General features: G+C 41.3%; 1 protein-coding gene and 1 long non-coding RNA gene across 2 annotated transcripts in view; one reads left to right on the top strand and one right to left on the bottom strand.

The window, feature by feature from the left end:
• GCH1 (GTP cyclohydrolase 1) overlaps positions 1–4,054 on the bottom strand; it is a 66,816-nt gene extending 62,762 nt beyond the window's left edge. The window contains exon 1 of the mRNA XM_082450497.1: positions 3–4,054. Within this exon, the coding sequence (XP_082306623.1) occupies positions 3–342 (340 nt within the window). The 5' untranslated portion in view covers positions 343–4,054. The remainder of the gene's footprint in view (positions 1–2) is intronic.
• On the top strand, positions 334–20,369 carry LOC309655389. The gene is made up of 3 exons (XR_014260802.1): positions 334–444; positions 12,558–12,669; positions 20,234–20,369. It is a non-coding gene; the product is annotated as an uncharacterized lncRNA (long non-coding RNA).
• Positions 20,370–21,619: the final 1,250 nt, after the last annotated feature.

Genomic DNA, 21,619 nt, shown 5'->3' with positions numbered 1-21,619 from the left:
ACCTGAGATGGTCTCCTGGTAGCCCTTGGTGAAGAACTGCATGGCCGTGGCCGCCCTCCAGGGCGTCTTGAGCAGCCCCTGCCGCTGGGGGTCCTCGCCCAGCGAGCGCAGGATGGACGAGTAGGCGGCCGCCAGGGTGGGGAGGTTCAGCTCGTTGTCCTCCTCGCTGCGGGGCCGCTCGCCCTTCCAGCCGTCCGCCGGCTGGACGCTCTTGCTCTCCGGCCGCGGCGGCTTCTCGGTGGGCGTGCTGGGCCTGGGCCGCGGCGGCTCCCCCTCGGGGAACCCATTGCTGCACCGGGCGTCCCGCGGCTTCGCCTGCACCCGCCCCGGGCCCTTCTCCATGGACCTGCCGCAGCCGCCCCGGAGGGATCCTCGGACGCGTCAGGGGCTGCAACTGAACTTCGCCGGCGGGCAATGGGCTGCGACCGGAGTCACCTGAAGAAGGTAGGCCTCGGGGCAGGGGTACGCTCCGAGCCCGGAACAGACGAGACTGAGAAGTGCCGGAGCGCCTCCTTTTTATGGGCTGGCGGCTCGGCCGGCGCCGCGGGGCGTTTCCATTGGCCGAGGCTCCTGGCGTCATGGCTCTCACTCCGCCCCTCGCCCTGCTCTCCGCCGGGTGCTCTGGAAGCCGGCGACTGTAGCGCGGACTTTGTCCGAGTCCCTCCCGCGCCAGGCAGGAGGATTGGGTTGGACCCCTCCGGCTATTGCCAGATGAACCGAATCCTAAAGGGGGCAGGTGTCCGGAGCTGGAACCTCGGCGAGGGGAGGCAAGGTCTGGGTGCCCCGTCAGCCCTCTCCTCTTAGGGCAAAGAGTACACTGCATCAGAAGTGTTCTGGTCGCCTCGCCCTGTGAAAGATGAGCAAACAGGTGGCCTCGCCGGGGAAGAGACTGGGTTAAAATGTAGGTATGGAAACCAACTCATACTTTTAGGGCAAGAGAATAATATGAATTGAAACGACTGCGTTTGTTAGTTAAAAATATGTCCAACGCACCGGCCTCCAGCTGCTGTCAGGAGGAATGTTACACCAAGTGGTCCTTAAGTGAGTCCCTATATCTAGGAGGACGGTATCTGTGGTGGCCAGAACTTTGACCCTGCAGAAATTGGTTTGCGAGCGAAGAAACATTAGGGCTCTCATTAAAAACCCATTTGCGTTTTGTGAAAAAGCAATTGTGGAAATTTGGTGCTGATCGTTTTAAGAGTGACATGCTGAGTGCCTTTCTCCTGATGCTGACAGAGATTGTGAAACGTTATTGATCAACTGGACTCTTAACCAGTGACATCTGCTTTGACTGTTTAAGATTTTGTAAATGGACTTTTTTTTTTTCTCACTAGAGGGATTATTTCATAACACCAAAGGTGAGTTTTAAAGCATGTATCAAATTAATATTTTATGATTTGCCCCAGAGAGTTTCCAATGCTGATTTTCTGACATATAAACACGTATTTAAGGGCTTAGGATCAGACAAACCAGGAGGGAAGCCCCTGGAATTATTCTATACTAATAAAGCAGCTCAGTTATTTTTATTAGTAATTTGTATTTATTGGATGTCTGCTCCAGGCATATTCCTGTTCTAAACATTAAGGAAAGAAATATGGGAAATACCTAGCCTCCTAGGTACTTTGAGTCTAAAGTAGAAGGATTATTGGTGTAAGTGGGGTTTTTCAAACTAGATATTGGATTTCTATATACATTAAATATCAAATTACATAGATCAAGAAATATGAACATCCCTTGGAAAGCCTCTTTGTCACTCTCCTAATATTTATTGTCAGTGTTCCCACCCCCCCCCCACCCCCGTCCCCATCGTTAAGGTCCTATAATATTTTTTCCCTCTAACTGCTCTGCCCACTGTCCAATGATACTTCCTGGTCAGAATTATCCACTGGGTCTCAAACTATTTCAAGCTGGAGACAACATTAAAGGATGGCCTTGTATTTAACAGATGAAAATAAAGATACCAAATGAAGTATTTTTAAAACAGAGGGATTCAATGGAGATGCTTTCCATGAGATTTTCTTTTTTTTTAGTGGCAATCATTTGCCTTCCTTTAAAAACACTTGTAAACATTAACTAATATATTTCCCAAAGCAATTTCTAATGAAATTTTTACCCTAAAAATTAACATTGTCTTATAAACACTGCCACTAAGGCATTAGCATTTTTATTGCCAGTTACCAGTACAAGGTCTCTGGATTTGTTCTATATTTACTTGTAAATTGGAGGCAGTGTATTTCAGCCAAATGCCCAAAGGCAGTACAAGGAAGCTTTAAAATCATGAACACTATGCAAACAGTTTAACAGTGAAATGTAGGTAATTGGCAGGGATGGTTATAAGTAGAAATGGGAGAAGAAGAGGGAATAAATTAAGACAGGAGGGATATATCCCACAGAATTAATTAGCATAAAATGGTTCAGCAGTGAAACTCTGAGCATTCCAACCAGGAATTACAACAGCATTCATGTTTTTAACCCAGTAAGGGGACTCATTTTCACCTTGGACCCAACCTGGGAGTTGCTTTCTATCAAAAAGCCAGGAATTTTTTTTTTTTAAGTTCTCCCATTTCTAGGGCAGTAGCAAAACAGAGAAGCAGATGAGTGAGATACACAGCACCAAAGACTGAAAATACTGCAGGGCTACAGACATATGTAGTCACTTGCCAAGGGTAACAGGTAAACTAACATTAGGCATTTGGCAATGGTAAGTGGAAAAAAGCAAATTTCTCTAAGTGTGCATGATGAAGGTTCTTTATTTGAAATCCAAACTTTGGAGGAGATTCTGGATCAAGATTGGACATAGGGCTTCCTTGGTGGTGCAGTGGTTAAGAATCCGCCTGCCAATGCAGGGGACATGGGTTCGAGCCCTGGTCCGGGAAGATCCCACATGCCGTGGAGCAACTAAGCCCGTGCGCCACAACTACTGAGCCTGTGCTCCTGAGCCCACGAGCCACAACTACTGAAGCCCGTGAGCCTAGAGCCCGTGCTGCGCAACAACAGAAGCCACCGCAATGAGAAGCCCGCGTACTGCAACAAAGGGGGTAGCCCCCACTCTCAACAACTACAGAATACCGGCGTGCAGCAGCAAAGACCCAATGCAGCCAAAAATTAAATAAATGAATAAATAAATAAATTTATATAAATAAATAAATAAAAATAATTTAAAGATTGGACATAGATAATAACAAGGTGGACACAAGAAAGGTGTCCTTGTTCCACTCCTAACTTCCAGAAGCTAGCCTGTGGAGTCAATGCAATCCTGAGATGTCTCACTAAATCCCCCAAATGTAGGGAGAAGCAAAGTGAATGGAGGCCCTTACGTTTCTTCTCTTCTGAATGAGGAGGAATGGAACAAGAGAGAAAATGGGAGAATGTGAACACTGAGCTGACTTTCTGAGACGGAAGGGAAGGCTTGAGGGCACCTCACTGAGTTGAGAAAACTATCCACAGCCCAAAGGTACCTCACAAGGGAAGAATAGACATACCCCAGATAGTCACCTGTCCCTGGTAGAGGATCTTTAATACCACCTCGGAAGAAAGGGCAGATGCTAAAAAGGGGATGTTAATGGAGAGTCCAGCCACCACAGCTGAATTCTGTCCTAATCATCACGATCCCTCAGGGAAAATGAGATACAACACAACCTCCTCCAGCCCCAAACTGTAGCAGAGTGAGGGAAACAAACAGGCTTCCACTGTAATAGGAAACACAAAGAAGTCACTCTCAATAATATGAGGCATGGACAGGAGGCAGAGAATCAGCATGGTGACCGTGCAAACATACTGTACAATGGCCAGATGGAACAAAACTAAACAAAGAAAGATAACAATGTAGCATGTAAAAAACACAACATCAAAAAGTGCAACTGAAAACAAACTCACAGAATAGAAGAAAATCCTTCACAAATGTTTCGTTTGTTCGCTTGGTGTTGGACACCCGTTTAATGTGGACACTCAAGGCCTGGGCAGACTAGGGAGCACGCAGGAGTTGGGCAGGCAGGCAAGGTGGGTGGGTCACTGGCCCACACCTGGCCCCAAGAGTGGATGCTGGAGGTGGGAGCTGACCCAGGCACGCCAAGGGAAGTACCAGAGGGTGGCCTAGGCAGGCAGACCCCCCAGGAGACCCGTAGGCCAGCCCTGGAGAAGGTGTCTAAGCCAGAGGATGAGTGCTCAGGCCAGAGCCTGGCCCAGGGAGGCAGGGCTGGGGCCTGGCTGGGGGCTCCCGAGCTTAGGGGCTGGCATCGCTGGGTGCCTCACCAGTTGGATTCAAGCAGCTCCTGGAGGCTTTATTCTTTATTCTTCTTCTTTATTGAAGAAGTTCCCAGAACTTCTGCTGCCAGGGTCCTTGTCCCCACCATGAGCCACAGCCACTGCCCGCCTCTGCAGGAGACCCTCCAACACTAACAGGTAGGTCTGGTTCAGTCTCCCGTGGGGTCACTGCTCCTTCCCCTGGGTCCCGATGCACACACTACTTTGTGTGTGCCCTCCAAGAGTGAAGGCTCTGTTTCCCCCAGTCCTGTCAAAGTCCTGCAGTCAAATCCCACTAGCCTTCAAAGTCTGATTCTCTAGGAATTCCTCCTCCCGTTGCCGGACCCCCAGATTGGGAACCTGACGTGGGGCTCAGAACCTTCACTCCAGTGGGTGGACTTCTGTGGTATAAGTGTTCTCCAGTCTGTGAGTCACCCACCCAGCAGTTATGGGATTTGATTTTACTGTGTTTGCGCCCCTCCTACCGTCTCATTGTGGCTTCTCCTTTGTCTTTGGATGTGAGGTATCTTTTTTGGTGAGTTCCAGTGTCTTCCTGTCGATGATTGTCCAGCAGCTAGTTGTGATTCTGGTGTTCTCGCAAGAGGGAGTGAGAGCACGTCCTTCTACTCTGCCATCTTGGTTCCTAATCTCAACTGATTTTCAACAAGGGTGCCAAGACAGTTCAATGGGGTAAAGAAGAGCCTTTTCAACAAATGGTACTGGGACAATTGGATATCCTTTTGCATGTAGCAAAAGAAATAAGTTGGGACTTCCCTGGTGGCACAGTGGTTATGAATCCGCCTGCCAATGCAGGGGACACAGGTTTGAGCCCTGGTCCAGGAAGATCGCACATGCTGCGGAGCAACTAAGCCTGTGCACCACAACTACTGAGCCTGTGCTCTAGAGCCCACGAGCCACAACTACTGAAGCCCACATGCCACAACTACTGAAGCCATGGGCCTAGATTCTGCACAACACAACGAAGAGTAGCCCCCACTCACCACAACTAGAGAAAGCCCGCACACAGCAACGAAGTCCCAACGCAGCCAAAAATAAGTAAATTAATAAATTAAATAAAAGAAAAAGAACTAAGTTGGATCTCTGTCTCAAGCTACAAACAAAAATCAGCTCAAAATAGATCAAAGACTAAATCTAAGAGCAAAAATTATAAACCTTTTAGAAGAAAACATAGGCATTAATCTTCATAACCTTGGATTAGGCAATTAGATTTACTAGAAATGACACCAAAAGTGGAAGCAACAAAAGAAAAAAAAAAGATAAATTAGACTTCACCAAATTAAAAATTGTTGTGATTCAAAGGACACTATCAAGAGAGGAAAAAAACAACCCACGGTTGGGAGAAAATATTTGCAAATCATATATCTGATATGGGACTAGTATCTAGAATATATAAGAACTCTTACTACTTAATAATAAAAGGACCAATAACCTAATTTTAAAATGGGCAAAGGATTTGGATAGACGTATCTCCAGAGAAGATATACACATGGCCAATAAGCATGAGAAAAGATGCTCAACATCATCAGCCATCAAGTAAATGCAAATTAGGGTATGACTGAATACTACCTCATACCCACTAGGATGGCTATATTCAAAAAGATAGGTAATAACAAGTGTTTCTGAGAACTAAAGAAATTAGTATCCTGGGCTTCTCTGGTGGTGCAGTGGTTGAGAATCTGCCTGCTAATGCAGGGGACACGGGTTCAAGCCCTGGTCTGGGAAGATCCCACATGCCACGGAGCAACTAGGCCCGTGAGCCACAACTACTGAGCCTGCGCGTCTGGAGCCTGTGCTCCGCAACAAGAGAGGCCGCGATAGTGAGAGGCCCGCGCACCGTGATGAAGAGTGGCCCCCGCTTGCCACAACTAGAGAAAGCCCTCACACAGAAACGAAGACCCAACACAGCCAAAAATAAATAATAAATATACAAAATTTCAGTTTAAAAAAAAAAAAGAAATTAGTATCGTTATACACTTCTGGTAGAAATATAAAATAGTCCAGCTACTTTAAAAACAGTCTGGCAGTTCCTTAAATGGTTAAACATAGAGTTCCCATATAACCCAGCAATTCTACAGCAATTCCAAGAGTAATAAAAACATATATCTATACAAAAACTTATACATGAATGCTTATAGCACCAGTATTCATAATATCCAAAAAGTGGAAACAACCCAAATGTTCATCAACTGATGAATGGATAAACAAAGTGTGATATATACATGCACTGGCATATTATTCAGCCATAAAAAAGAAGTACTGAATACTAACATAGCCTATAACATGGATAAATCTTTTTTTTAAATGTATTTATTTATTTATTTGGCTGAGTTGGGTCTTTGTTGCTGTGTGCTGGCAGCAACTCTTCGTTGCAGTGTGCGGGCTTCTCATTGCAGTGGCTTCTCTTGTTGTGGAGCACGGGCTCTAGGCGCATGGGTTCAGTAGTTGTGGCTCACGGGCTCTAGAGCACAGGTTCAGTAGTCGTGGTGCACGGGCTTAGTTGCTCCGCGGCATGTGGGATCTTCCTGGACCAGGGATTGAACCCGTGTCCCCTGCACTGGCAGGCAGATTCTTAACCACTGTGCCACCAGGGAAGTCCCACATGGATGAATCTTGAAGACATTATCCCAAGTGAAAAAAGTCAGGTGCAAATGGTCACGTACTGTGTGATACTATTACATGAAATGTTCAGAATAAGCAAATGCATAAAGATAGAAAGTAAATTAGTGTTTGCCATGGCCTGGGCAGAATGGGGAATAGGGAGTGACCACTAACGTGTATGGGGCTTCTTTTGGGGGTAATGAACATTCTTTGGAATTAGATAGTGGTGACGATTGCATAATTTTGTGAATATACTAAAAATTACTGAACTGTACACTTGAAAAGGATGAACTTTATGGTGTGTGAATTATATCTCAATAAAAAAAATTAGTTCTCTTAAAAATACAGTTGGCAAAAAATACATATATTTGATTGGCAAAAAAAAATTCATTCGGGTTTTTCCATAAGATGTTTCAGAAAAACCCGAATGAACTTTTTGGCCAACCCAATAGTTTTCTAGAACATACTGTTCTAGAAAACATTGAGACAGAAAGCTTAACTTAACTCCAAGCTAGATAAAATTCAAGGATAAAGACAGCTTCAAGGATAGAGTGTTTTAAGCATCCAGGCAAAAACCAAGCCAAACCAAAACAACAAATTGCCTAAAAGAAAAGGGTTGGGAGTAAGGACATAGGCTACCCTCCAAATTTTCCACAGCAACGTCCATTGCCAAAAAACAAACAAACAAAAATTTGGAGGAGACAGCTTTATAGCTTTAAGGAAAGTAAGCTATACTCAGTGAAGAAAGCATTCAAGTTATAAGGGTGCACCATCTCAAAGATCTATGAACTCAGAAAGCACAACTCCTATAAGTTTTTATTGAGAAAACCACTTGACATAAGATCTTGCTAATTGAGATAATCAAAATAAAGAACTCAAGAGTGAAGAAATTATGGTAAACATTTAAGTGTAAAACCAATTTAAAATATTTAAATATGAAAACAGTGCAAAGTATAAAGCCAATACTAAATAACTTTGATAATCATCATTACAAACAGAAGAACATGAACAGTGTGAACCTGGACAACATAAGAATAAGAATACAACCAACCAAAACTAAGAATTGGAGAAAAGGAGATAGGCACAGTCTTCACCCTTCATAAAAAGAAGTCAATAATATTAGTTAAACTGAAACATAGTAGTAAAAAAATCAAAATTTAAAAAAAAATCTTCATGGAGTTTATAATTTTTTTGTTTAACTTCAGAGAGATTGTTAAAGAAATATTACTGGGGTGGGGGTGTGAAGAAATTTTGTGTCAACTTGACTGCGCTAAGGGATGCCCAAATATCTGGTAAAACATTTCTAGGCATGTCTGGGAGGGTGTTTCCGGAAGAGATTAGCCTTTGAATTAGTGAACTGAGTAAAGAAGATTGCCCTCCCCAATGCAAGTGGGCATCATCCAACTCCTTGAGAGCCCAAATAGAACAAAAAGGCAGGGGAAAAGCAAATTCACTCTCTCAGCTTGAGCTGAGAGATCCATCTTCTCCTGCCCTGGGCCTCAGTCATCAGTCAGTGCTTCTGGTTCCCCGGCTTTCCAACTCAGATCATGGCTTACACCATCAGCGCCCACTCACTCCACCCCTGTTCCCAGGCCTTTGGACTCAGACTGAATTACAGCACTGGCTTTCCTGGCCTTCCAGCTTGTAGATGGCAGATTGTGGGACTTCTCATCCACCATGACCGTGTGAGCCAATTCCTATAATAAATCTCCTCTTATATATATATATTTATATCCTATTGGCTTCGTTTCTCTGGAGAATCCTTACTAATACAGATTTTTCAAAATAGATTCCTTCAGATTTGCTTCAGATCCCTTTTCTTCTATTAAATTCAAATAAAATGAATTTAAGTGTTTCTATTAAAAATAGCATTTCTGGTAGGATGCCATTTGGCAAAGGGTTTCAACCAGTTTGTAGTGAAGAATTAGAAATTCACATTGGGATGCCACTGCATGGTATTCATAGTTACTGATCCAATAAACTGTATTTGGTTCTCATCCTGCTGGGTAGGTTCAGTTATAAATCACTTTAAAATCCCAAGTACGTCGGAATTCCCTGGTGGTCCAGTGGTTAGGACTTGGCGCTTGGGCTGGTTCAACCCCTGGTTGGGGAACTAAGATCCCCCAAGCTGCAGCACGACCGAAAAAAAAAAACAAGTCCCAAGTACAGAAGAAGCCATGTGGAACCCCAGCCGAAGATTGGATCCTGATGCCCACAGTCAGCAATCTGGAAAATGCCACTGATTTAAAACACTGAAGGCTGTTTTAGCAATGATTCTTCTCTGGGTGTACCACGTGTTAATTGCAGCACAGGAAATATGGTCAGAGAGGACAAAATCCAAGCTTCTGTTTCCTGATGAGCTATAAAAAAAGTCAGGCAACACAAGCTGTCACACCCTGAGGTGCCTTAGGGAGAATTCATAGGGAGAGCTGAATGTGAAGCATTCTTTAGTCTGCTTGATGATGGGGGCTGGGAGTGGAGCTTCAGTCCTGGGATCCCTTCCTCCAGTTACTGCCCTGGTTCAGGACCACCTGCCCACCCACAGGTGTGTTACAATACAACAAGCCTCTTTCCATCCATATTCCATCTAACCTTGTCCATATCAGTAGGCACAGATAGAAGACTCCCTGGAGACAGTTTCCCCTATTCTATACTGGATCCCAAACCAGATGTGAACATTGAGATTGAGAATCCAAGCCAAGAAGGAGATATTTAAAATTTCATATAATTGTCCAAATGTTTTCACTTTGAGCCAAGTCACTCAGGATTTCAGTCAGTTCGAGTCAGGTGTTTGTCCTTTTTGGTCTATCACCTGCAGTGTGCAAAATATTTGTGGTTTTAAAGACTAACAAAAATTAAGCTTGTAATCTACCCTGGCAGAGTTAAATTTCAGAGAGGGGCTCTACTGCCATGGAGAAAGAGTGCCCTCATGATGCCATCAGGATTAGGTGTCATTCAACAAATATTCAGTGACCATCTGCTACATGCCAGGGTCTGTATAAGGCATAAAGGAGTACAACAGTGAACAAAAGAAACAAAAACTCCCTGCCTTCAAGGAGCTTCCATTCATTCATTCAACAAGTTATTTGATGTTGTTACCTCTAAGGCATATGTGCTTTTTTTTTTTCTTCATTGTTTTTGGAAGAATTCTAGGGGCTTTATTGCTACTTAAAAAGTAAAACTGGGGATTTCCCTGGTGGCACGGTGGTTAAGAATCCTCCTGCCAATGCAGGGGACATGGGTTCGATCCCTGGTCCGGGAAGATCCCACATGCCACGGAGCAACTAAGCCCGTTAGTTGCTTCGTGGCAACAACTACTGAGCCTACGTTTTAGAGCACGCAAGCCGCAACAACTGAGCCAGCGCGCCTAGAGCCCATGCTCCACAACAAGAGAAGCCACCGCAATGAGAAGCCTGCACACTGCAATGAAGAGTAGCCCCCGCTCGCCGCAACTAGAGAAAGTCCGGGCACAGCAACGAAGACCCAATGCAGCCAAAAATAAATGAATAAATAAGTAAATAAATAAATTTATTTATTTTTTAAAAAAAAGTAAAACTGGGTAAGCTCACAAATTAGAAAAAATAAGGGCTATGTCATGTAGTGGTTAAGAAACAATCTGAGGTGTCACTCTCCCTTGGTTCGTGCCCTTGCCTCCATCGGTTATCAGCTTGTTGACCATGGGCACATTTCCTAATTTCTTTAAGCCTCAGTTTCCTCATCTGTAAAATGAGTATACTAATAATAGAATATTCTTCATAGGCTTGTTGAGGGAGTTTGAGATAATCTATGTAGAGAATTTAGCAACAGTACTAGAGACAGAACAATTGAGTGATAAATGTTAGCCATTGTTAATGGCAAGAGTGTTTAAAATACAAAAAGAATATTCTGATTATAGAAAGATCCCTTGGAAAATGAGTATTTAACTGCTAATTTACTTAAGGGAAACTAAGTACATACCAGAAAAAACTTAGTGTTATATCTTATTAACTGAAAACTAATCAGAAGTTGAAATAAAATATTTCTGTAATTATGATGTAAATCCATAAGAATATGATTTGTTTCAAGCTTTTCAGTAATAGATTGTGTTAAGTGAGGTAAAACTGTATTATAAATACTGCGAGTTTGGTTTTTTTTTTTTTTTTTAAGCACACTGTGCAACCCCTGATCATGGAAGTACAGAATTATACTTTAGACAATGCATTTTGCTGAATATTGTTTCCTAGTAAACACCTATTTGTTGAGTTCCCAACCAGGAATTGTGAAATGGCACAGTTCAGTAAAAGGTTGTCAGACTCATGTATGATGAGAACACTGGGCTGGTGCTCTGTCATCTGAAACAAAGATGATCTGAACACTGACCAACATTTATCTGCAAAGAGTGCCATCTCCAACACAGCCGTGTCTGATGGCAAGGCTATACATCCAGCCACATATTTCCACTGCTCATGCCTTCTCCCTGATCCCCTCTATCAATTAGTGTGGGAGTTATTTCTGGAGGATGCCTAGTTTATCCAGAGTAGAGGATTTGTTTTCTAGTCAGCAGATGCTTTCAAGTGGTAATTTAACTGTCAATGAAAAATAAATAAATGGTGTTGCAAATTCTGGATGATCTTAGCAATTCTTGGAAGCTCTGAGTTATTGAATGTATCTCCCTCTCAGTTGCCTGGGGAACTGCATTTTAATGTCACACGTCAAGCAGTTCTTTCCTGAATGTAATTGTAGTTTTTCTGATGCCATGCTTAAAGCTGTTCAAATGTTTGGCTTCTGGCAAATATTTCCTAACATCATTCATGACAGTGATGGATCTGAAGCAATTTTAATACATTTTTAAATCCCACTAACTTGTTAAATAACCAGAGAAAGAATCCTATATAAATTGAAAACATCTTTATTACCAGAAGAGATGTCTGGGAAGATATATGCGAATCTGTATTGATCTGATGTTTTCAAGACCATGGTTGGTCCTTTGCAGGATCAAATCTTAGAAGCCAGTCATGCATCTTCATATAGTGAGATGAAGCCCAATACTGGGTGGACCATTGGTTTCTGGAAGTCACTGCTAGATGCCTACCCAATATTCTTTCTCCCCTTCTTTTTTTACTGAAATATCTCCAACTTAGTTCAGAGAGGCAGTGTGCCTGGACTTGGCTAAAAACACAAATTTTCCAAGTTTCCTGGAGCTGCAATGATCACATATTCTGTCCAATGAGTTATCCGTTGCTAGATGGCACTTCTGGGAAAGGCCTTTGAAAGGGTGAAGATAGGTGCTCAGCCTATACGTGCCTCCTGCCCTTCACATTCTTTCTCTTGCTAGGAATGCAGAGGTCATGCAGAAGTGGATTAGCCATCTTGTGCCACAAGCACATGCTCAGGATAACTGAGCAGAAAGATAGGAAGATCCTGAGTCCCCACTGACACAGCAGAACCTCTGTTCCAGCCCTGGATCACCTCACCCCAGCTTGCCATTACTTGAGAAAAGTGAAACAATTTACTGAGCCACTGGTGTTTGAGTCCCTGTCATTAGAAGCCAAACACAGTTCCTAACCTGTAGTGGAATGCTACAAGTAAAATGGGAAACTAAGTGTTTGACAGAGGGCTTTAAAGATCCACCTACTGGAGCCTGGAAGGCAAGTGGTCCCTGTTTCAGCAAGGTAAAGCATTTGGTCAAACTGTTCTCTGCTATACCTTTCTTGCAGTACTTCAGTCATCACTCTCATAGCAGAAGAGGAAGAGAGATGGGACCTTGTTCATTGATAGTATTGCCAAGTCATTCTAGACCAGCTCTGCCACCCCTAGACCTCTTATTGGGTAAGAAGAATGATCCTTTATATTTTCTTTGCATTTTACATTATAGAGTGCATTCTACTTAAGGCATATAAATGAGAGGAATAATTCCAAATACCCTGCATGGTACCCGGCATATGGAAACTATTTAATAGAAATTTGTTGGGGGGGCGGTGGTGGTGGGATGAATTGGGAGGTTGGGATTGACATGTATACACTGATATGTATAAAATAGATAGCTAGTAAGAACATGCTATATAAAAATAAAATAAAATTAAATTTTAAAACCCCTGATTCCTGATCAGACCGGGATAGTTGGTCACACTGTTACACTTAAAATATGTTATCCTATTTCTTTTCTCAGAGCTTCTCAGTTTTTATCTACCGCTACCTTTCTACTTTCCTTCTTACTTTCATTCTCATGTGTCATTTGTTGTCCACTATGTGTCAAGTATAATGTTAGGTGTTGGAGAAGTACAACAATGAGTAGTTGGATCAGAAAGTTTCCATCTACTAAAGGAGACAGATGTATAAATCTAATTATAATACAGTATAGTACATTCAGTTGAAGAGGTAAGTGTGAAATATTTTGGGAATGCAGAAGAAGTAATTTAATGTACTGAGTGATTTAGGAAAGGGCTTCATAGAGAAGGGGACATTTGATGTGCATCTTAAAAATGATTAGATAGTCATCAAGCAGGGAAGTTGCTGAGTAGTTGCCTCTTACCACTTAAACCTTCCATTTTAATGGAGCTTTAATCTGAACAAAAGATCAGTATAAAATAAATCCAGGAAAAGGATGCTCATTATTCATGATTTCTTATCTTTTATGAAATTATTATCTGAATCTTTCTCCCACACAGAAACAAGTTCTAGTAGTTCTGGCTAAAGAAATGCAAACAGAAGTTGTTGGATGGGTGGGAAGACTGATTAAAAGGGACAGACAGAGTGTCCTTGTCCCCATGGTGAGCTACAGCCAGCACCTGCCTCTGCAGGAGACCCTCCAACACTAGCAGCCCTGTGGCTGACAAGGTCTTGGTGCTCCAGCTGGGTATCAGGCCTGTGCCTCTGAGGTGGGAGAGCCGAGTTCAGGACATTGGTCCACCAGAGACCTCCCAACTCCATGTAATGTCAAATGCCAAAAGCTCTCCTAGAGATCTCCATCTCAACACTAAGACCCAGCTCCACTCAACGACCAGCAAGCTAGAGTAGTGGACACCCTATGCCAAACAACTAGTAAGACAGGAACACAACCCCACCCATTAGCAGACAGGCTGCCTAAAATCATAATAAGGTCACAGACACCCCAAAACACACCACCAGTACGCGGTCCTGCCCACCAGAAAGACAAGATTCAGCCTCATCCACCAGAACACAGGCACCAGTCCCCTCCACCAGGAAGCCTACACAACCCACTGAACCAACCTTAGCCACTGGGAACAGGCACCAAAAACAACGGGAACTACAAACCTTCAGCCTGCAAAAAGGAGACCCCAAACACAGTAGGTTAAGCAAAATGAGAAGACAGAGAAACACACAGCAGATGAAGGAGCAAGGCAAAAACCCACCAGACCAAACAAATGAAGAGGAAATAGGCAGTCTACCTGAAAAAGAATTCAGAGTAATGATAGTAAAGATGATCCAAAATCTTGGAAATAGAATGGAGAAAATACAAGAAACGTTTAACAAGGACCTAGAAGAACTAAAGAGCAAGCAAACAATGATGAGCAACACAATAAATGAAATTAAAAATTCTCTAGAAGGAATCAATGCAGAATAATTGAGGCAGAAGAACAGATAAGTGACCTGGAAGATAAAATAGTGGGAATAACTACCGCAGAGCAGAATAAAGAAAAAAAGGAATGAAGAGAATTAAGGACAGTCGTAGAGACTACGGGGACAACATAAACACACCAGCATTCGAATTATAGAGGTCCCAGAAGAAGAAGAGAAGAAGAAAGGGACTGAGAAAATATTTGAAGAGATTATAGTTGAAAACTTCCCTAATATGGGAAAGGGAATAATCAAGTCCAGGAAGCACAGAGAGTCCCATACAGGATAAATCCAAGGAGAAATACGCCAAGACACATATTAATCAAACTATCAAAAATTAAATACAAAGAAAAAGTATTAAAAGTGGCAAGGGCAAAACAACAAATAACATACAAGGGAATCCCCATAAGGTTAACACCTGATCTCTCAGCAGAAACTCTGCAATCCAGAAGGGAGTGGCAGGACATATTTAAAGTGATGAAAGGGAAAAACCTACAACCAAGGTTACTCTACCCAGCAAGGATCTCATTCAGATTCAGCAGAGAAATTAAAACCTTTACAGACAAGCAAAAGCTGAGAGAATTCAGCACCACCAAACCAGCTTTATAACAAATGCTAAAAGAACTTCTCTAGGCAGGAAACACAAGAGAAGGAAAAGACCTAATAACAAACCCAAAACAATTAAGAAAATGGTAATAGGAACATACATATCAATAACTATCTTAAATGTAAATGGATTAAATGCTCCAACCAAAAGACACAGACTGGCTGAATGGATACAAAAACAAGACCCATATATATGCTGTCTACAAGAGACCCACTTCAGACCTAGGGACACATACAGACTGAAAGTGAGGGGATGGAAAAAGATATTCCATGCAAATGGAAATCAAAAGAAAGATGGAGTAGCAATTCTCATATCAGACAAAATAGACTTTAAAATAAAGACTATTACAAGAGACAAAGAAGGACACTACATAATGATCAAGGGATCAATCCAAGAAGACATAACAATTGTAAATAACTATGCACCCAAGATAGGAGCACCTCAATACATAAGGCAAATGCTAACAGCCATAAAAGGGGAAATTGACAGTAAGACAATCATAGTAGGGGACTTTAACACCCCACTTTCACCAATGGACAGATCATCCAAAATGAAAATAAATAAGGAAACACAAGCTTTAAATGATACATTAAACAAGATGGACTTAATTCATATTTATAGGACATTCCATCCAAAAACAACAGAATACACTTTCTTCTCAAGTGCTCATGGAACATTCTCCAGGATAGATCATATCTTGGGTCACAAATCAAGCCTTGGTAAATTTAAGAAAATTGAAATCTTATCAAGTACCTTTTCTGACCACAACACTATGAGACTAGATATCAATTACAGGAAAAAATCTGTAAAAAAATACAAACACATGGAGGCTAAACAATACACTACTAAATAACCAAGAGATCACTGAAGAAATCAAAGAGGAAATCAAAACATACCTAGAAACAAATAACAATGAGAACACGAGGACCCAAAACCTATGGGATGCAGCCAAAGCAGTTCTAAGAGGGAAGTTTATATCAATACAATCCTACCTCAAGAAACAAGAAACATCTCAAATAAACAACCTAACCTTACACCTAAAGCAATTAGAGAAAGAAGAACAAAAAAAACCCCAAAGTTAGCAGAAGGAAAGAAATCATAAAGATCAGATCAGAAATAAATGAAAAAGAAATGAAGGGAACAATAGCAAAGATAAATAAAACGAAAAGCTGGTTCTTTGAGAAGATAAACAAAATTGACAAACGATTAGCCAGACTCATCAAGAAAAAAATGGAGAAGACTCAAATCAATAGAATTAGAAATGAAAAAAGAGAAATAACAACTGACACTGCAGAAATATAAAGGATCATGAGAGATTACTATAAGCAACTATATGCCAATAAAATGGACAACCTGGAAGAATTGGACAAATTCTTAGAAAAGCACAACCTTTCGAGACTGAACCAGGAAGAAATAGAAAATATAAATAGACCAATCACAAGCACTGAAATTCAGACTGTGATTAAAAATCTTCCAACAAACAAAACACCAGGACCAGATGGCTTCACAGGTGAATTCTATCAAACATTTAGAGAAGAGCTAACACCTATCCTTCTCAAACTCTTCCAAAATATAGCAGAGGGAGGAACACTCCCCAACTCATTCTACGAGGCCACCATCACCCTGATACCAAAACCAGACAAAGATGTCACAAAGAAAGAAAACTACAGGCCAATATCACTGATGAACATAGATGCAAAAATCCTCAACAAAATACTAGCAAACAGAATCCAACAGCACATTAAAAGGATCATACACCATGATCAAGTGGGGTTTATCCCAGGAATGCAAGGATTCTTCAATATACGCAAATCAATCAATGTGATAAACCATATTAACAAACTGAAGGAGAAAAACCATATGATCATCTCAATAGATGCAGAAAAGCTTTTGACAAAATTCAGCACTGATTTATGATAAAAACCCTCCAGAAAGTAGGCATAGAGGGAACGTACCTCAACATGATAAAGGCCATATGTGACAAACCCACAGCCAACGTTGTTCTCAAGGGTGAAAAACTGAAACCATTTCCACTAAGATCAGGAACAAGACAAGGATGTCCACTCTCACAACTATTATTCAACATAGTTTTAGAAGTTTTAGCCACAACAATCAGAGAATAAAAAGAAATAAAAGGAATCCAAATTGGAAAAGAAGTAAAGCTGTCACTGTTTGCAGATGACATGATACTATACATAGAGAATCCTAAAGATGCTACCAGAAAACTACTAGAGCTAATCAATGAAGCTGATAAAGTAGCAGGATACAAAATTAATGCACAGAAATCTCTTGCATTCCTATACACTAATGATGAAAAATCTGAAAGAGAAATTAAGGAAACACTCCCATTTACCACTGCAACAAAAAGAATACAATATCTAGGAATAAACCTACCTAAGGAGATAAAAGACTTGTATGCAGAAAACTATAAGACACTGACGAAAGAAATTAAAGTTGATACAAAGAGATGGAGAGATATACCATGTTCTTGGATTGGAAGAATCAACACTGTGAAAATGACTATACTACCCAAAGCAATCTACAGATACGGTGCAATCCCTATCAAACTACCAATGGCATTTTTCACAGAACTAGAACAAAAAATTTCACAATTTGTATGGAAACAAAAAAGACCCCGAATAGCCAAAGCAATCTTGAGAAAGAAAAACGGAGCTGGAGGAATCAGGCTCCCTGACTTCAGACTATAATACAAAGCTACAGTAATCAAAGACAGTATGGTGCTGGCACAAAAACAGAAATATAGATCAATGGAACAGGATAGAAAGCCCAGAGATAAACCCACGCACATATGGTCACCTTATTTTTGATAAAGGAGGCAAGAATATACAATGGAGAAAAGATAGCCTCTTCAATAAGTGGTGCTGGGAAAACTGGACAGCTACATGTAAAAGAATGAAATTAGAACACTCCCTAACACCATACACAAAAATAAACTCAAAATGGATTAAAGACCTAAATGTAAGGCCAGACACTATAAAACTCTTAGAGGAAAACATAGGCAGAACACTCTATGACATAAATCACAGCAAGATCCTTTTTGACCCACCTCCTAGAGAAATGGAAATAAAAACAGAAATAAACAAATGGGACCTAATGAAACTTAAAAGCTTTTGTACAGCAAAGGAAACCATAAACAAGACGAAAAGACAACCCTCAGAATGGGAGAAAATATTTGCAAATGAAGCAACTGACAAAGGATTAATCTCCAAAATTTACAAGCAGTTCATGCAGCTCAATATCAAAAAAACAAACAAGCCAATCCAAAAACGGGCAGAAGACCTAAATAGACATTTCTCCAAAGAAGATATACAGATTGCCAACAAACACATGAAACGACGCTCAACATCACTAATCATTACAGAAGTGCAAATCAAACTACGATAAGGTATCACCTCACACCAGTCAGAATGGCCATCATCAAAAAATCTACAAACAATAAATGCTGGAGAGGGTGTGGAGAAAAGGGAACCCTCTTGCACTGTTGGTGGGAATGTAAACTGATACAGCCACTATGGAGAACAGTATGGAGGTTCCTTAAAAAACTAAAAATAGAACTACCATATGACCCAGCAATCCCACTACTGGGCATATACCCTGAGAAAACCATAATTCAAAAAGAGTCATGTACCACAATGTTCATTGCAGGTCTATTTACAATAGCCAGGACATGGAAGCAACCTAAGTGTCCATCGACAGATGAATGGATAAAGAAGATGTGACACATACATATGATGGAATATTACTCAGCCATAAAAAGAAACGAAATTGAGTTATTTGTAGTGAGGTGGATGGACCTAGAGTCTGTCATACAGAGTGAAGTAAGTCAGAAATAGAAAAACAAATACCATATGGTAACATATATATATGGAATCTAAAAAAAAAAAAAAAGAAAAAGAAAAAATGGTTCTGAAGAACCTAGGGGCAGGACAGGAATAAAGAAGCAGACGTAGAGAATGGACTTGAGGACCTGGGGAGGGGGAAGGGTAAGCTGGGATGAAGTGAGAGAGTGTCATGGACATATATACACTACCAAATGTGAAATAGATAGCTAGTGGGAAGCAGCCACATAGCACAGGGAGATCAGCTTGGTGCTTTGTGACCACCTAGAGGGGTAGGATAGGGAGGGTGGGAGGGAGACGCAAGAGGGTGGAGATATGGGGATATATGTATATGTTTAGCTGATTCACTTTGTTATAAAGCAGAAACTAACACACCACTGTAAAGCAATTATACTCCAATAAATATGTTAAAAAAAAATTAAAATAAAAAAAATAGTCAAATCCAAGGAGACTGATTAGTAAGTGAATAGAAATATATCTTTTAAAATAAAATATTGGCTGTCTATAAAAAAAAAGGCGGGGACAGACAGCTGGGCAAGCCCTTTTGCCATTTCCTCTTTGTTTTGTTGGAATTCAGAGGTGATGACTAGCACTCCCGCAGACATCTTGGACCATGAGGCATCTTTGAAAATGAGTGCACTAATGGTGGCAGATCAGAAAGATATAAGGAATCTGGTCCCTGATAATTGTGGAGCAACCGCAGACTCCTGAACTGCCTACCTCAGAACTTTTACAAGAGAGGAAACTAATCTTCTGTGTATTTATAACAATTGCTATTTAGGGGTTTGGGTTGTATGAAGTTAAACCTAAACACAACGGTTATAAGTAACAAGTCAAATTTTTAGTGATAACTTTAGTGTATTAACAGTCATATACCCACAACTACTATTGAGTAAGAATTTTCTGACATAGTACAAAATATGCAGACATCATTGTAGATAATAGCAGACAACCTTTGGCCATATTCCTCTTCAGTCCAACTAGGGCTCACATCTCCCTCCAGATGTTGGATCCCTCTCCTACCACTTCCCCTCTTCTCAAGGTTAGCTTTGTTTGCCTACCACCTCAACCATCTCGTTCCTGTCCGTTTATTCTGTGAATTAGTTAATCTACCACTCCAGACCTCAGCCTAGCTCAGCACTGATGAACATGTACTTTCTACTCCCCAAAGATATTTTGCTTATTGTAGGTAATTTTCCTCCCTAAAAAGAATTCCGATTGTAAATCAACTATATACTCCAACCAAAAAAATAAATAAATAAGAATATTGTATTAACTCAAACTGATATTTTTCCTCTACTACATATATTTTTAAAAAATTTTTTTGTTTAAATATTTCTTTATTTAGGCTGCACCGGTCTTAGTTCCGGCACACAGGATCTTCATTGTGGCATGCGGGCTTCTTAGTTGCGGCATACGTGTGGGATCTAGTTCCCCAACCAGGGATTGAACCCAGGCCCCCTGCATTGGGAGCACAGATTCTTACCCACTGGACCACCAGGGAAGTCCTACCTCTACTACATATATTATCTCAAAAATTCCAAAACTTACTCACCCAATTTTTACCTATTTGTTGAAGTCCTGTGTCATTTACTATTCATGGAAAAGCGTGGTCCACGAAGGAAACTCCTAACCAAAAATGTATAGATTGAGTTTATCGTGTTAAAAGATAAACTGAGGCATATTAAAATTTTAAGTTTATTTAAGCAAAAATCAATTCCAGTTGGGCAGTGCTAAATCAGAAGTGGTTTGGGTGCGCCACAGAAAGGAGCCAGCGAAAAGACTTTTATAGAGAAGTCACAGAAGCAAAGCAAGGAATTTATTTGATTGGTTATAGCTTAAGCAGCTGCCTTATTTGGGAAAGATTAGCTGGCTGTTTGTGATTGGTTGTCCTTAGGTTTTGCTTTCTTAACCTTGAGGCATTTACAGGTTTAGGATTTGGTTTTCTTACTTAGGCTACTAAGGCATTAAAGCCTCCTCAGTCTAATGACCTCCTTGTTTAATTAATTTAACAATCCAAAGCCCTAACAATTTCTCCACACTCCATCTGCATAGCACAAGTTGCTTTCTAAATCTCAGAAATGTGATAAGAAATATGACATACCCATCACGTCCCAGAAAAAATTCTGAGTTAATGTGCAGTCCTATTCATGTATCAGTCTTACATTTTCTTGATGAAACCTAGAGACAAAAATGTTAAAATTTTAGGCTGGTAAGGAGGTATTTTTGAGCAGGTAAGCCTCAGTCCCCCCTCAGTTTCCAATGTACAAGAAGTACCCCTGACCTTCAGCCTCTGAATAGATCTGTCTTTGGCTTCCATGTACTGCGAGGTATAGGGGAGATGAGAGACACTTCAATGGAATTGGACAAAGGGATATCCTAGCAAGAGTAGTGAATCCTAGGTCTTGGGAAATAGCATCAGGTGGGTCTGTGTATTTGCAAAGTTGTGGAGAATCTAAAAGGAAAATTGTGGAAACTGGGACTTCCCTGGTGGTGCAGTGGTTAAGAATCTGCCTGCCAATGCAGGGGACACGGGTTCGATCCCTGGTCTGGGAAGATCCCACATGCTGCGGAGCAATTAAGCCCGTGCGCCATAACTACTGAGCCCATGCGCCACAACTACTGAAGCCCACACGCCTAGAGCCTGTGCTCTGCAATAAGAGAAGCCACCACAATGAGAAGCCCGCGCACTGCAACGAAGAGTAGCCCCTGCTCGCCGCAACTATAGAAAGCC

The sequence above is a fragment of the Balaenoptera physalus genome (genome assembly GCF_965194825.1).
Source record: "Balaenoptera physalus genome assembly, chromosome: 2".
Lineage (NCBI taxonomy): Eukaryota > Metazoa > Chordata > Mammalia > Artiodactyla > Balaenopteridae > Balaenoptera > Balaenoptera physalus.
This window is presented reverse-complemented; position numbering and strand designations above follow the sequence as displayed.